Genomic DNA, 17,247 nt, shown 5'->3' with positions numbered 1-17,247 from the left:
AAGAGCAAGAATGCGCTGGGGTGCGTTTAGCCGGCATTCTGAGATCATGAACAGCATTTTGCCATTATTCCTCAAGACAAAAGTGCATAGCAGCTGTGTCCTACCAGTACTCATCTATGGGGAGAAACCTGGAGGCTTACAAAAAGGCTTCTACTTAAATTGAGGACGACGCAAGGAGCTATGGAAGAAGAATGGTGGGTGTAACGTTAAGGAGTTAAGAAGAGAGCAGATTTGGTGAGAGAACAGACTCGAGTTAGTGACAACTAAGTTGAAACCATGAAAAAGAAATGGGCATGGGCAGGACATGCAATGAAGAGGGAAGATAACCGATAGTCAGTAAGGGTTACGGACTGAATTCCAAGGGAAGGGAAGCGCAGCAGGGCGCGGCAGAAAGTTAAGTGGGCGGATGAGATTAAGAAGTTTGCAGGGACAACATGGCAACAATAAACACGTGACCGGGGTAGTATAGAGAAGTATGGGAGAGCCCTTTGCCCTGCAGTGGGCGTAGCCATTAAAGCTTCTTTCTGGGCGAGTTGGTGCATACTTGACATAAAAATTGTTACAGCGCAATCACATGCAACCACTAAGTATGAAGGACGGGACACAAGCGCGTAGCCAGGATGATGCTGCTGCTGATGATGATGCTCCGCTGAGGGCTACATGGCTCCGGAGACTAGGAATAGAATGAACACAGGCCACTGGATCCGCGACATTGCGGCTGGTGCTAGAGGAGATGACGACGAGGAATTCTCGAGATATGGCCTGGAGCTGCTGGCCGGGACTTGCGCCTACTGACTATTACTCAGGGGCGGCGTCGTCCCTTACAGAACGTAGATACCCATCCTTTCCGACATGCGTCATCGCGGAGACTTCGTGGTGTTTGTCGTATGAATGTCAATTTCACGCTCAGTGTGCGAGTACGAAAGTGCATATTAGACAGGCCAGATATTCCTTGTCAGGAGGAAGTAGAGACGAAGAACTATCGATAGTTGGATGCTCGGAATAGTTGAGTCACTATCCAACGCATTGATGGTATCGTAGATAGTACGAAGCCACATGACGTACCGCCAGTCTTGGCTGCGACGTAAACTGTGCGACGTGTTCTAGCATATCCCAAGGCATGAGCTATGCAGACCGTGGTAACGACGATAGCGCTTTGTGTTCTCCGAGCGCTGTAGACGGAGGCACCTTCTGCACCATGCCATCGTTTTGTTACATAATATAGCTTTCAATAACAATACTATAAAGCAATGTCACACGAGGCAACCGATATTTGGAGTTGGAACCACATGCAAGGAAAAACTGCTGATTAGCGTGCTGGAAACCTAGCCAAAGCTGCTTAATACCTCTCTTTGAAATGGCTATAAAGGAGGAGTGAACTGAAGTGCAAGGAAGTTAACAAGAAGTCATACTTCAAAACTTTTCTTTTTGAGCAGAAAAGCCGCTCCAAATGCACTGCAACAGATTTTTATTGGATATATAGATTTGAAGTCACAGAACATAATATAACCTCCCCGGAATGCTGTCGCAATAGTTCTTTTGATAAATAAGGGATTGCTGCATTTGGAATGTCTACATCGAATATAAACGTGTATTGCATTCGCCGCCAGCTTTGGGAGAATTGCATGAAAGGAGTGTTACTGTTTGTGGAATATTCCAATCACTAGCCAGCAACTATAAAGCTATCTGGAGCGCTATCATTACTAAACTGTCGTAATGCTATTTGAAACTACGGTAATATTGTCGATGCTACAATCGTTAGCTTTCAATCACTAGGAGGAATATCCTCGAAATTAGCATACATATGGCAGCACCCTCTTGTCAACCAAAAAGAATGCATAGTCACTTGGCTTAAATCCACTTGAAAGACTACGCGGACCATAACATGTGTCCTAGCTTCAACGGAAAGGGGATGGCGGTGCGGTAGCTCGCCGCCGCATACCACACCGTAGACGCCACGTGGGGCTTCAGCCGTGACAAGCGCCAAGCATAGATCGCTAGGCCAGTTGGGTTTGGGCACCCACGGCAAAACCACGAATGAGGGAGCGCAGGGTGTGGTGGGTTGGGCCTCGTTTGAAGTTAGGGAAGCGCAAGCGCAACCAGAACAATTGGTGGCAGAGGTCAAGAAAGTTGGCAACACTGTGCAGGGTGATTGAAAGTCTATAAGGAGTCATAAGAAAGAAAGTGAGAGAAACAGAGACAGTAAATAGATTGAAGACAATAGAAACAAGAAAGGCCATGAAGATTTACAAGAATGCGAAGAAAGAAATTAGAAGGAAAGATATGTACGATATGGCGCGAAGGGAAATGCCTTGCTATTTGAGGTTCGAGCTGGTTGCCTAAAGATATACACAAACCAGAAAAAAATCACGCCCTTTGCTTCCGCCTGTAGTTTCCTTGGTGTTTTCCGTCTTTTTCGGCGTATAAATCATGTACCAGCTAGCCCAACATGCTTATTATGCTTTGTTACAATATGTTCGCTACTAGATGATGCATGCGTATGCTGCAGCAAGAAATGTAGAGGCTAGTAAGCACATCCTAATGGAATGGAATGTATTCACCCACTCAGAACCGTAGGTAACGCACACTGTCCAGAAGCGTTTGGATTTAAAGCGGATGGAAACATTAAACCATCAGCAGTCGAGATAAGCAAGAGACATTGGAGTATTGACGGGGAAAAATCCAGGGAAGAGATTGACACGACCGGATACGATACAGGCGTAGGTATACCAGTACAAGGTACGGAGAGAAGTTTTCAGGAAGCGAAAAACGATTCAAGAGGGGTATACAAAAATGCTAAAATGAAAGCCTGCATGGCACACCTGGGTAACTGAGTAACTAAAGCAGGCTAGGTGGCTATTTGTCATCACCCCGTTTCAACGGGTATGCCAATAAATAATCATCATCAGCGTGGCATGCGGTTTCAATTGACAGGATTACTGGCACGGTGCCACAAACGCTTTCTTTCGCCGACTTGAACGCGTCGGATGTAGAGATACGCGAAATATCTCCAAGATGACGTATCAACGAAAAATATCATTCGAAAATATCGCCCCTTAATGTAGCTTACCTTTGCTGTTACTAGGCTATCGTATCTGATGACTGATACGTGCGAGTTACGGGACGCGTTGATCAGCGAAAACCGCTGCGTGATTTCTATCGCGGTGCGCCGTTTTGCCCTACCGTTTCATTACAGCTTCGCTTACATTAATTTGCGGATAGTCAACGTGAGAGAGACAAAATAGGGAAGTGTAACCTAGAGTGAATCATCCAAAAATTTGACTACGGCGGTCGTGGTCCTTGTCCTCCTTAGCGTCGACACTCAATTGGTTCACCATATCTTTTTTTTTTCTAGAGCACCATTCAGCAAATGAAACCTAATTCCGAAGTCTTGTGGTGATATCGTCCAACGCACTTAAAGGCACGATATGCATTGATGTTTTACCGGTGTCTCCAAACATACACGACGTTTGGGGTCCTAATCGGGAGGTCGCTCTTGTTTCCTCCTTCCAAGCGATTCAGCTCGACCTTCGCATTAGTGTAGACTCGTGTTACTGAAGTGCTTTGTCTTCTCAGGTGTTGAGCTGATTGTAATTAGTTATGTGTGAAAAGCAGCGCTGCAAATTTGAACTCAGAGACTTGAACAGCACGTACGAAATGCATACGTCCTCTAGCGCGTACATTCAACTTTGTAGCGTTGCTTTTTAAACATAAACATAAATATGATATTCCAACTAGCTCCAACGCCAGCCTTAATCAGTGATAGAGATTATAGTGACTGGCAATGCTAGAATCGATTTAAATTGTTCTTCTTTTCCTACACAGGGCCTCGATATATGGTTTATTCTCTGCCTCGGATTTGTGTCCTCCTCCATAGTGGAAGTCACCTTCGTCTGCTACTGTAGTGATCCCCCAGTCCACGGCGGTCATTCTGCGAATCCAAATACAGGGGTGAGCATTTGCGGAAGTATAAAATGAAATCACGGCAATCTTACATCTTCAAATAAACACTCTTATCATCGGCAGACTTCTGCCGATGCATCATTCTCTTCTGAGAAATATAGATATTCACTGTTGAAGACAGTTTGCTTTGCTCCGGGGATGACAAGTGTTTCGTCAAATGCGAGTAGAGAAACCCTATGGGTTGCCTTTGTAGCATCGTGCTGCGCTGCTTTGTAAGACAAAGAGGTCGCATACGAATAAGGCAGATAAAGCGAATATGTGAATGGTATTGGAGCTGCTTAGCGCTGCCAATGACTGTGTGCTGCTGCGTCTGCACGATTCTTTTTTCATGTTCCTTTTTTTCTAGCACCGCGGAAAAATCTTTCTCTTGCTCTGTCCTCATTTAGGCTCAGGTTCGTGTCGGGCGTTTCAAGGAGACAGATGTCGGCATTTCGAGTAGTTCACAAGAACGAGAAACCAACAGCCGCTTGTCTCGCTTGGAATACGACGCTGGCGGAAACCAAATGGCCATGTTAGGACCAGCTGAGCGCGCCGACAAGTTCTGTAGAGTTGCCTTCCCAGTGGCCTTCGTCGTGTCAAACATCATCTTCTGGTCCTGGTTGTACTTCAATCAAGTAAGAAGCCACAGCGTGGAAAAAAGGATACTCAGAAGAAAAAAGAAACATCCTTGGTGTAGTGCGCAGAGGCTCCACGCAGTGAGCGTTTCATTCGTCGATAACCTAAAGTGCGAATGCTGCTATTAAAGATAGATAATTTCAAAAGCGACATGAGCATTATAGCGTTTAAAATCGCTGTGCAGTCTATGTCGCTAGAACGAACGCAGCCGTAACTTCCGCATTCCACAACGGAGGAACTTTGTGTAAAGTCTTGATTTACTACTATGTACTAGATAACCTAATCACGACTATGTGAATTTGACAGAAAATCAAGACAGCTCCCATAAAAACTCACCAAACCTTCAGCCCCATCGGCCCCCGTGATTATTGTCGCTAAGTACTAGATTACCAGTGGAGAAGACATTTGGGTGAGTTCACGCTTATTACAGACAAGGCATATTAACTAGCGCGAAAAAGACAAAGGACTACAGCAAAAAGTACACAGGAGAGAACGCTAGACTTCGACTGTTGAAGTCTAGCGTACTCTCCTGTGTGCTTCTCACTGTGTTCCGTTGTCTTTTCTGCGCTAGTTAATGATGTCTCAAGTAGGTAACCAGATTACTACTTTTGCGACTGGTGGACCGTATAAGTGGTTACTACAGTTACTGAGCCTACCGCGTTGGAGCCGTGGTTATGACGTTCTGTTGAGCAGAAAGTTGCGCCGTAGTGTCAGGAAGTGCATAAAGTACAAAGTGATATTTTTTTAGTGTCTATCAGCGCTAGCAGTCTTGACAACAAAAAAGAGGTTCGTAATGGCCCCAAAGAAAGATGAATCACGTCGAAAACTACGGCCTTCGTAGTGGTTAGCAAATTTCACGGCGGAAGCTTTTCTGATGCCTAATTGGCTCCATCTGCTAGCTGAAAAGTCGCACCGCAGCAGCACAAGCTTGTGTTTCATTCCGCCAGATGCCACCGACACATGCTGCTCTGCTGCCCCTGCTACACACAGCGTTTCTGTGATCTTATCTGGATTTGAGTAATATGAAGCATTCTCCATATGTTGCGGTGGATTGACTGTTAGTTCTGGTTTCTATTCTTCATTCCGGATGTGAACAAATGTCTGTAAAGTAGTCTTGCGTAAATTTCTCTTTTTTGTGTATGTGGTAATCCTTAGATACTGTCTACAATTATAGTTCATGTACTTTGTTGTAGAACAGCCGTCCTTATATGACCCCTCAGCCTTAAATTTCTTGCTTCGAGAACCACAGTGAATGAAAACCTGGCATGAGAATTGGCTGTGGACGCTTTGGACAGCTAAGTCGGTCTATTTCTGACTTCATTATGCTTTTTTGTTTCAGGAGAAATAGCTTCATCTTCGAGCACACACGCACAGAATGGAAATCTGGAAAAGCCTGGCACCGCTCCAATGATCCCTTTCGCTTGAATACACAAAGAAAAAAAACGGACTGTAACCGCACATTTACCGTGGCACTGCTGCATAAAGGCAAAGTGTTGTTTTTACTGTTGTCGACAATAATAATCCTACTTGTCAGATTGTGTTTGTTCTCTCTTTTTTTGCCGACAAGGTCGTGGTAGCGATTTGGCGCTTACCGATTGACTTTTCCTGGGGCGCTTTAGGAGGGACTATTTCATTATTGGTATTTATTGTACCTGTTGAAGCTCCCAGAAAAGCACTAATGTATAATGACTCGTGTGCTAATGAGTGGTTTCTGACCACCTTGTCATAGCGACCCGCCGTGCTTGCTCAGTGGCTATGGTGTTGGGCTGCTGAGCACGAGGTCGCGGGATCGAATCCCGGCCACGGCGGCCGCATTTCGATGGGGGCGAAATGCGAAAACACCCGTGTGCTTAGATTTAGGTGCACGTTAAAGAACCCCAGGTGGTGAAAATTTCCGGAGTCCTCCACTACGGCGTGCCTCATAATCAGAAAGTGGTTTTGGCACGTAAAACCCCAAATATTATTATTGTCATAGCGTGCGTGGACCTTTCCTCCCAAGGTTTTTTTTTTTCTACTGCAGTTGAAGGAGCCGTCGAAGTCGTTAGGATGACGCTGGCAAAACATTAGAAAAGTGACTCCAAATATATACCTCGATTATACACGTTCATGTAGTACCACGTTAACAACTTTGGAAGATATCTTCATGAGCCAGAACATTTGATTATCTGAGTCCCTGCCACCTTTAAAGTGCGGAATGTTCAAGATTGCGAGTATACCAAGGTGAAAGCAAATGCGTGGTTTCTGCTTATTATATAATTTCAAAACCTAAACGTGGATGTCAACTCTCATATGCGCCATAGGTCGGATCCTTAAATTAGAAATATGACAGGAAACACTCATGACCCGAGCGCAACGCCAGCACGCACTTGAGTTACAGGTCAGAAAATGAAGACGCGACATAATAAATGCAGTTTAGGACGGGCTTATGACTTTGAACTTGAAATATCGACTTTAAGAAAAGTTATTTCAACCACTTCATCACGCCCCATCGCCCACAACAATCTCACATGACTTTCCTTCACTTTTTATCAGCTTCCCTTCTGTTCACGCACAATTTAGGGGGATTGGTGTCATAGATTCAGATCCAGCCGGTCACGAATTCAGTACACTGATTACCATTGATATTTCCTCATGGGATCGTAGTTGTGCTGTACGCACTCAGATGCAGACCATGCTATATGCGATTATTCTGACGCGCAAGTACAGACATCATTATTTGATATTGTCGATCGATTTGTAGAGTTCTCGGCGACGTAAAGTTTGTTACAGGTTCACTGCGTTTTCCATGGTCGGTCTGGGACGATTGCTGAGATGTCTCACGCACTGCTTGTACTATTTGACGCTTGTGCTGCACGCTTATGAAAGAACATGTGATGATCGCAACGCGTCATTAGAGCATCTTACCGAGCAGTCACAACATGACGAGCAAGGTGAGTGCAGGCGCTAAACTAGGAACCATCCTCATTGACGTCGTCGCTTACACTCTAAGAAAGAAAGGAGTTACCCTTGATCTATTAAGGGAGAAACGGCGATGTCCCCTATGTTCGTCCTTAAATGGAGCAAATTTTCTCCCTCATGCATGGGAGCAACGGTTACTCCTTCTTCAAAACAAACATGGCCGACTCCAGGTAAGTGAAGCCATGAATGCAATTACGAACTGCGCTACTTCGCAACTGGAAAACAACGTACGCGTCATAGGCATAGTGTACGTTACTGATATGCGCAAAAAAAAAAACAGCCTCGCTAAGCTTTCTTCGGTGTCTACAAGGAACCAGGTGCAAGTACAACACGATTTTGCAGCGATGCTCTCCCCGCGACTACCACGCTTATCACCCACCGTTGACGGCCGGCTGATCACGTTATTATCGCGGCCGGAGCGTCGCTCTAACCACTGTCGAAAGGCGAAAACGATTGGCATCGCTAGAACACCGCGGCATCGAATTTACGTAAACAGAGGGATATCCGGACATCAATCCGTCGCGTGTGTGTCCGTCCTGTGTGTGTGTGCACGCGCCCGCACGCACGCACGCACGCACGCACGCACGCACGCACGCACGCGCGTGTGCGTGTGTGGATATATTTTGTGCATGTGTGCGTGTGGATATATTATATACGTGTGGGTGTGTGTGTGTCTGCGTGCGTGTGGATATATTATGTGTGTGTGCGTGTGCGCGCACACACACACACACACACACGATGGATGGATGGATGGATATTATGAGCGTCACCCTTGGAATGGGGCCGTGGGTTGCGCCCACCAAGCTCTTGCTATTATACTGACTAATGCCCTACTTAGGTTAGAACAGAAAAAAAAGAAAAGTACCACGATGAACTCCCACAATAAAATTTTTTGACCCCCTATAGTGAAAGTTGATTTTGTGCACTTCCGTTTTTTGTCGTTTCCCTACTTTTCTTCCACAAATCTTCCAGTCGCATCTTACTAATCTCTATTACGGACATGTTTACTTTTCCCCGGCTCTCGTTGAACCCAAGGATTTCAAGGAGGCCAGTGGTGCCTAAATAGACCACTGGGCGGGCGTCTTTACATTCTTATAAAACATGCTCCATTGTTTCCCTAGGTTTACCGCAGCATGCACATGCTCCTTCTTGTATATCGCTTATAGGTGCGTGTTCTAAGGCATCCTGATCTCGCTTCGAAAAGTAATGAGCTTCCCTTTGAGTTTTCATAAAGCTTTCATGATTTCTTGATTTCTTTCCTGATTTCGTTTTTTCCTCTTAAGTAGTTACTCATGGCTGGTTCCTTTTCCATTGCCGCCATCCATGAGATTATGTCAGCCCCTCTGACATTCCGCTTGATGTTCTTTGATGCTCACCTACAGGCCGCATACTTGCTAATAAGCTTCCTAGTTCTTTTCCTCCACTGTGAATCAATGTTTTTCCTGTACAGATACCTCAACACTCTTCCAGCCCATTTACTTTCTTCCATATTCTTCAATCGTTCCTCATAATCAATTTTACTGTGAGCTTTCCTTACTGAAAAGCTAGTCCAGCTCATATCAACCTGCCCAGCTTCATTTGTAGTCTTCCGGTGAGCGCCCAATGCGAGGCGTCCCACTGACCTTTGGTTTCATCGAGTCCTCATTGTACCCCGGATTTCAAGCAAACAACCGCATTTCTAAAAGTAAGTCCTCGAACCATTACACTGTTTCACATACTCCGGAGCACTTCGTACCTATGGTATTCCCATAGCGCTCTGTGCTTCATTATGGCTGTATTTCTCTTCCCCTTCATTGTTATTGTGTTTCCTGTGTTTCAATATATCTCTTGCCTTCGTTTAACCCTATATCAAGGTATTTATATTCTCTTACCTGAGGTATATCCTGGCCCTGTATTGCCACTGTCTGTTCACTGTTTTCAGTGATTACCATAACACCTGATCTTCTAACACGAAATTTGAAACCTATATTCCTGCCTTCCTGTCCACAGATATCAGCCAGACGTTGCAAATCACTTTGCCTGCTAGCTAGCAACACAATGTCGTCCGCATAAAATAAACCTGGAAGTTGCTGTTTTACTACTGTTCCCGCCTGTTTGCACGAGAGATTAAATCCGGCATTACTTCCTTCTAGCGCCCTCTCCATCCTCACCATGTACATCATAAACACCAGTGGGGATAAAGAGCACCCCTGCCTCAGTCCCTTGTTGATATCAACTTTCTCCTCGCTTCTCATCCATTCCCTTTCAACGCAAAGGGTATTTTATAGGTAGATCTCTCTCAAAAGCTGTAGAGGATCGTCACCTGAGCCTTCCCCTTCCAGGATATCTCACAAAATCTTCCGGTCTACGTTGTCATACTCTCCTGTGATGCCAAAAAGGCCACATATAACGGTCTGCATTCTACTCTTGATATTTCAATACACTGAGTAAGAACAAATAACATATAATACAAACGCTTCCCTATTCTGAAGCCGTTCTGAAGTTCTCCCAAAATGCCGTTATTCTCTGGCCCTGCTTGCAACTTTAATTTGATTGACTGTAATGCTAGCCTGCATATCACCTATGTAATGGTCAACGATTTATACGGGGGAATTCTATCTTTCTCCCCCTTACCTTTATAAATTAAACTCATTCTACTTTGTCGCCAACTGTCTGGTATTTTTCTATCTTCTAGTTTTTCCCACTGCTTTCACCAGAGCTTCCTTGCTTTTCGGCCCTAGTTCATTAATCAGCCTAACGGCAACCTGATCTGGCCCTGTGGCTGTGCGCTTAGAAATTTTCTCTTCGGCTTTCTTCCAATTGAAGTTTGTCAGCAAAGGTTCCTTTTCAATCTGGTTCTCTTTCCTGCTCTTCTTTTTCTTCAAATGCAACCTCGTCGTTGTCTTGAAAAGATTCGGCTGTTATTTTTCGGCTGTAATTTAATGCCGCTTCTCCTTCCAATTTGTTTCCATCTTCGTCTAGGATATGTTATTGTATTGTTGTTGACTACCTGCCTACCAATTTTATGCGGTTCCAAAATATTCTAGGTGCGGCCTTCCTTTTCTCACGTATTTCTGACAACCAACGTTCACTTTCGGCTTTTATCTTCGCTGTCACCAGTATTTAAACCATAGACGTCTTCTTCCGGTATATTTCCCATTTACTGGTTACTTCACCCTGCGGCAACTACACCTTCTTTGCCTGCCTGTGCTCTCGGCATGCTTTCGGTCGTTCGGCGATCGCTTCTCGTATCTCCCTGTCTCACCAGCTGTTTGGTTTCTTTTTTCCTTTACAACGAACATGTATTTCTTTCCGTATTTCTGTGGTTAGTACACTTAGAAGCTGACTATATTCCCACTCTTTACTTGGCCATTTCTCAATTTCTCCCTAGACTCAAGTGACTATGTTTATTATTTGTTTAGCGTTCAAATTTGGACTGGAACGCAGCGGGGGAGCTTAGCGGGAGCGCAGCGCTAAAGTCGGAAGCGCAGTTACGGGAGCCAGCGCGCGCTGCCCCTGGTTCCGCATTCTGTGAACTCGGAGAAGAAAACAGGATCCGTTTCGTTTTCGCATTTGTGCTCTAGCTTGTGGGGATTTGGGGAATTCGACGCGCCATTGCGCGGGCGCATTTCACCTTTTTCTGCAATCCTTAGGCCACATCGTCCTCGCTCCGAACCAGTTTTTAGCGGTGGCGCTCCACTCGCGGTAGTTCGCGGTGAGGGCGGAGCTCGTGATGTCACGGAGAGGTCCCTGGTGGCTACTGCCGTAACGGTAGCGACTTTCTTTCTCCTTAGGACTGCGCCCGGTACGTACATGTTTCCTCTCGTCCGCCGACACCTTTGTGACTAGGTCTGAGCTCACGCACGGTGCCTTTGCCCGTGCGGGGACGCGTACCGCATGTTGTTCCTATCCCGACGCTTGAACGGGAGCCTTGGGTTGACTTTGCCGGTTACTGTGACATAGCTGGCAGTACCCTACACATTCTTCACCTTCGTAATCCATATTTGGCCACCATATGAGCCCTCTAGCAGCTGCTTTCATGGCGCTCATCCCCAGGTGATTTGAATGCAGGAGTTGTAGCGCTCATTCTCTCGTGGCTTCGGGAATGACCACGCGATTTCCCCAGAGTATGTAATCCCGGTGAAACGACGACTCGGTCTTCCTCACCTCCAAAGGCGCAAACGTGCTGTAAAGCTGTGTCGACGGCCAGCATCTGGCCATCTACTCCTTCACCTCGGCCAAGACGATGTCTTTCTTGATCAGCCTGACAATGTGCGCAGCCTTTAACGGTGCGCAATCGAGAGCTTCCAGCAGATCCAGGTGGCTGTGGTTCATCCTCGTACGTGGGTGCTGGCAGGCGACTGAGTGCATCTGCGTTGGAGTCGTCTTCGCCTCGCCTGTGTTGGATGTGATAGTTATAAGCAGACAGCAACAGAGTCCATAGGAGTATTCTGGGCGACAGTACTTTCGGCACCCGCTTGTCCATGTTAGAGAAACCCAAGAGTGGTTTGTGATCTGTTATCATCATGAATTCTCACCCGGGGAGGTACTGAAGCAACCTTTTTACACCGAGGACGGCGGCTAAGCCCTGTTTGTCAATTTGGCCGTAGGTACGCTCACTGGCACCAAGAGTTCGTGAAGCATAAGCCATAGGTTGCTCCCTAAAGTCAGCTCCTATATGGGTGAGCACCGCCCCCACCCCTACGGGAGATCTGTCACAGCACAGCATCAAGGGATGCTTGGAGTTGTTGCACTTCAGGAGCGATCCCACCGTTAGCAACCAGTTTGTTGCGATTTTAGGCGATCCCACCGCTAGCAACCTGTTTCTTGCGTACTCCAGGGTAGCGTACCGTACTGCTGCCGAGAAGTAGCGAGGCCTGCCTATCGAAGCTCGACCGACATTACTTATTGGGTAGCGTGGCGTTGTCGGCGGGCTGCAGGCATCCGGTAGACCATGGCGACCGAGCAAGGGCGAGACGATTTGCTAGTGCGAAACTTGCACTGTTTATTCAAAGGTAGTTGAAAGAAAATAAGAAAAGCATGAAGTATCAAGTATATCAAAGCACATTTCGGAGCCCCTTAAATAGGCTCTTTACAAGTGTGGGCGGGATCTTGCTTCCATCGATGTCACGTGACAGGCACAGAGAGAGAGCTCCTCCTCCTGCATTACCGAGCACGGGAAGAAGTCAGCCCTCTTTTCGACGAATCCTGGTAGAAGGCCCTTTGGGCGCAAGCTGACTGACGCTGACCCTCGCAGAAGAAGTCAGCGCTCTTTTCGACGAATCCTGGTAGAAGGTCGGGTAAACGACCTGGCGCCCGTGTTGTCTGGCCTGGTAGAAGGTAGGGGGAACGACCAGTCGCCCGTGTTGTCCGGCGCCAACCCTAACAGCATCTCCGGCGGGGGAGGAAGATCCCGACGTGTAGGGGCCAGCAGCCGCTGTACGAGGGATCGGCGTTTCGGTATCAGAATTCCCGTAGAGGTCACGAACCTTTATTTCGTATTAGGTAGATTCCGGGGAGTGGTCATCTATCCTCGTGGCGCTCTGGCGACTTTTCTCCCTGGTCCGGTCCGGTGAAATTGGTCTTGCAAGCAGGTCTCGCAACTTTTCGTCTCCTGCGTGGGCAAGAAATCACCCCAGAACAGCGCCGGACCCACAACCACAAAGCAGCGAGCACAAGGCCACCCTCCCCCTAGACACACCCGGCCTTTTTAAAAAAAGAGAAAACCCGCTACACCTCTTCCATTCCCTACGCGCGTCCTCCCCCCCCTCAACACTAAAAACAGCCATTTCTTGAAAGCGTTAAGGCGTGGTTATTAAAATTAGCTAACAATCCGCGTCACTTCGGAAAAACATAAGAATTCGGAAAACGTATGGACGAACGAAAAAATGCCACGGAAACCCGGATGAGCATGAGGCTTTCGATACTCTAGGGGCAACGACTTAAACCGTCGGCATTGCCGTTAAGCTTACCCTTCTTGAACCAGCGATATAGCAAGCTAGCTTCTGAACCGCCCAAACTACAACGAACAGCATGTTTCCAACCTATCGCAGTGGCATACTTATCGCACGTATTGGTGCCACTGAGAAGTCTGGCCATCTTCACAAGTACGCAACCCCAAGCGCGCTAGCCTTGTTGTCACTATTCAGAACGCGTACTTGCGTCGTAGCCAAACTTTTCATTTCGCCTACTCACGTTTCTTCCTTTAGTCCCTACAGGACACGTAGCTTAAACGAGCAACTAAACTTGCGTAACTTACGCATTCCGTACAACCCTTAAAATAATGCGTCTTTTATTAACTCGTTCCACGCATGGTTATCAGAGAAGTCAGAACACGGCTGCCCTCAACACACTCGAGCAACCCAGTCATAAATCTGATTCCTTCCGTCCACACAGGACAGACGCTAGAGGAACTAAGGACGCTTCTCAGTGCAAATGGTGCACTTACTGAAAACCTACGCTGCTAACCTTGGAAAAATAAAAAACGCATAAAAAGAAGAAGGTTAACTAAAACACACACGCGTTACCATAGGCCTCTCAACGATAACCTTGACACTCAGGTTACTTACACAAAAAAATGAAAGCCTATCTACTTATTAATGAACACCTCGCGATACTACATGTTTACAAAAAACTGTGTCTTTCAAACCTCGAGCTGCTCAAACGAAAACACAAACAAAGCTCATACCTTACATATTGAAAGAAACTCTAGTCTCAAATCGCGAAAATTTCCAAATGTTCAAAAATAAAACAAAACGTCACTCCTACTGAAGCTCCCTTGGCCTCCCGTTCCAAGCATTTACAACTGACTCATACTTTTGAGCCGTACTCGAGGGGGCCGCGGTCCGAAAGCTACTCTGGCTACGGAGGAACAACAAAAGGGCTGACTCACAATCAGCTCCCCCAAAACGTTAGAGTCCCCTGCCAATTTGCGTCCTGGCGCCTCGCTTTCAGCATGACCTCGATTGACCGCGTCGCTACTCCCCACCTGGTCTCGTCTTGCCACCTTGCGCTTCCTTGTACGGCACGCTGAGCTTCGAAGAGAACGACGGAACGACGAGGAATTTACCTGTCCCGTGCCCTTCGTCCGCGTCCGTGCAGAACATGCTTCTCGGTCCCCTTTTGACCGGTGGCTCGAACGTGTTTGATGCGTCAACATCGTCCGTGACGACCGCACCTTTCTTTTCGCCGCGCCCTGCCTTTTCGCGCCTGTCGCCGTCTTTGGCTTCGCTACTTTAGCCACCGCATTCCGATCCTTACGGCGCTTTTTTCTGCGGCGCTTTCTCTTTGAATTCTCCTTCATGTCGCCTTCTGGCTTCGCTACTTTAGCCACCGCATTCCGATCCTTACGGCGCTTCTTTCTGCGGCGCTTTCTTTTTGAATTCTCCTTCATATCGCCTTCTGGCGCCTCGTGCTGGCCGTTACACATCTCATCGGCCAGGATCGGTCTCTTGCCCGCACAGTCTGAGTGATTATCATTTAAATCGACTCTATCTTTGCCTCGACTGGTGGATAGCTCAACCGACTCTGGCACAATGCAGCAGGCTTTACTCGAGCTAGGCAACTCGCACTCTTGCGAACTGCCCTCTGCTGCATTGCCCAGCTCACGCTGTGCATCGACACACAGCCCGTCGGTCTCGAGCGCTGTCTCACACGCACAGTCCGAATGATTCCTAATTAAATCATCCATCTCTAGGCTACCTAGACTGGAGGAGAGCCGCACCGATCCCTGAACCATGCAGTTGTTCTCTCGTGAGCTACGGAGCTCGCCATCCCGAGAACTACTCTTAACTGCATCGTCCAGCTGGCACCTCACTTCGGTACGCAGGTCTGAGTCGACATGGCTGCTCGTGTCTGTGAAGTCCGCAGTATTCTGTACCTCGCTAACGACCTCGCTACCATGAGATGCGATGCACACACGCGGTAACTCTGCGAATTTGTTCGCAGCTGGCCTAGCTGTCTCTACAGTCCTCTGTTGGCACAGCACCTCGTCGCTCTCACTCTGGCCTTTAAAGGCCTCTGTTGCCACTACGGCATCGCTAGCAGCTAGCCCTTTCCGTTCGAGTATGACTGGGCCGCTAATCTCACAGGCGATACTTTTCCCGTCGACTTTTGGCGAAAGTCTGCTAGATACATTCTCATTCTTTTGCTCTGTACTGCCTACAGAATCTTCAGACAGGCGTTGTCTTTGTTCCTTTAACTGCTGCAAATATTGTATCTGTTTTTTTAATGCCGCTACCGCTTTCTCGTGCTTTTGCTTACGTTCTTCTTCCTCTAGGCGCTTACGCTCATCTTTTTCCTCTAGGCGCTTACGCTCTTCTTTCTCCTCTTTCTCTAGGCGCTTACGCTCTTCTTTTTCCTCTTTCTCTAGGCGCTTACGCTCTTCCTCTCTCTCTTTAATGCTCTCTAGGCATTCCGTCAGTTCCTCGTCGTCTGCCCCGGTCGCATCGATCGCCTCAATGATCTCCGGCTTTCTCTTTGATTCGGCAATTTTGAGGCCCAACTCTTTGGCCAAGCTCAACAATTCCGGCTTCTTTCGTGCCTTCAAGTTCATGGCTGCCCTTAGTGCTGCTAAACCTTCACTCTATACAACCTTGACGTACTCAAACTTCCGTCAACGGATTAAAGAAAAATCACTGCAATGTACTTTCCAAAAAATACGTAAATGCCAAGTGATATCTCAGTGAAGAAAAGCCGTGCACTCACCATATGCAATCATGATCCAGACACCTTCCTTCCGAATGTTGTTGCCAGGACGAAGAGGCTACGATCTCGTAGTTGTCGTCCAAGTTGGGGTCTCCAGGATTCCGTAGCTCACCCGCTGCCAGACAGTTTGTTGCGTTTGGAGGCGATCGTTTGGAGTTTGTTGCACTTCAGGGGCGATCCCACCGCTAGCAACCTGCTTCTTGCGTACTCCAGGGTAGCGTACCGTACTGCTGCCGAGAAGTAGCGACGCCTGCCTATCGAAGCTCGACCGACATTACTTATTGCGTAGCGTGGCGTTGTCTGCGGGCTGCAGGCATCCGGTAGACCATGGCGACCGAGCAAGGGCGAGACGATTTGCTAGTGCGAAACTTGCACTGTTTATTCAAAGGTAGTTGAAAGAAAATAAGAAAAGCATGAAGTATCAAGTATATCAAAGTACATTTCGGAGCCCCTTAAATAGGCTCTCTACAAGTGTGGGCGGGATCTTGCTTCCGTCGATGTCACGTGACAGGCACAGAGAGAGAGCCCCTCCTCCTGCATTACCGAGCACGGGTAGAAGAAGTCAACCCTCTTTTCGAAGAATCCTGGTAGAAGGCCCTGTGTGCGCAAGCTGACTGGCGCTGACCGTTGCAGAAGAAGTCAGCCCTCTTTTCGACGAATCCTGGTAGAAGGCCCTTTGTGCGCAAGCTGACTGACGCTGACCCTCGCAGAAGAAGTCAGCCCTCTTTTCGACGAATCCTGGTAGAAGGCCCTTTGGGCGCAAGCTGACTGACGCTGACTCTCGCAGAAGAAGTCAGCCCTCTTTTCGACGAATCCTGGTAGAAGGTCGGGTGAACGACCTGTCGCCCGCGGTGTCTGGCCTGGTAGAAGGTAGGGGGAACGACCTGTCGCCCGTGGTGTCCGGCGCTAACCCTAACAGGGTCATTGTGAACAAGTGCGGCGTCGGAGCTAAATACCCCCTTCAGCCTCTCGAACACCCGTTGGTGCTCGCCTGTCCGCTTACATTCGAGATCCTGGTCCAGGAGC

The 17,247-nt window shown here is 47.6% G+C and overlaps 1 protein-coding gene and 1 long non-coding RNA gene across 2 annotated transcripts in view; both read left to right on the top strand.

Moving 5' to 3' along the window:
- Positions 1-3,978, top strand: part of LOC142570597 (uncharacterized) — a 128,087-nt gene extending 124,109 nt beyond the window's left edge. Inside the window, exon 7 of the mRNA XM_075678967.1 lies at positions 3,826-3,978. Coding sequence (XP_075535082.1) covers positions 3,826-3,978 — 153 coding nt within the window. The remainder of the gene's footprint in view (positions 1-3,825) is intronic.
- A 408-nt stretch (positions 3,979-4,386) lies between these two features.
- On the top strand, positions 4,387-6,116 carry LOC142571107 (uncharacterized). Its single transcript, XR_012825755.1, has 2 exons — positions 4,387-4,577; positions 5,918-6,116. It is a non-coding gene; the product is annotated as an uncharacterized LOC142571107 (long non-coding RNA).
- Positions 6,117-17,247: the final 11,131 nt, after the last annotated feature.

This window comes from Dermacentor variabilis, chromosome 2 (genome assembly GCF_050947875.1).
Source record: "Dermacentor variabilis isolate Ectoservices chromosome 2, ASM5094787v1, whole genome shotgun sequence".
In the NCBI taxonomy this organism is placed as follows: Eukaryota; Metazoa; Arthropoda; class Arachnida; order Ixodida; family Ixodidae; genus Dermacentor; species Dermacentor variabilis.
The sequence above is the reverse complement of the archived record's forward strand: the minus strand, read 5'-3'. Positions and strand labels throughout refer to the sequence as shown.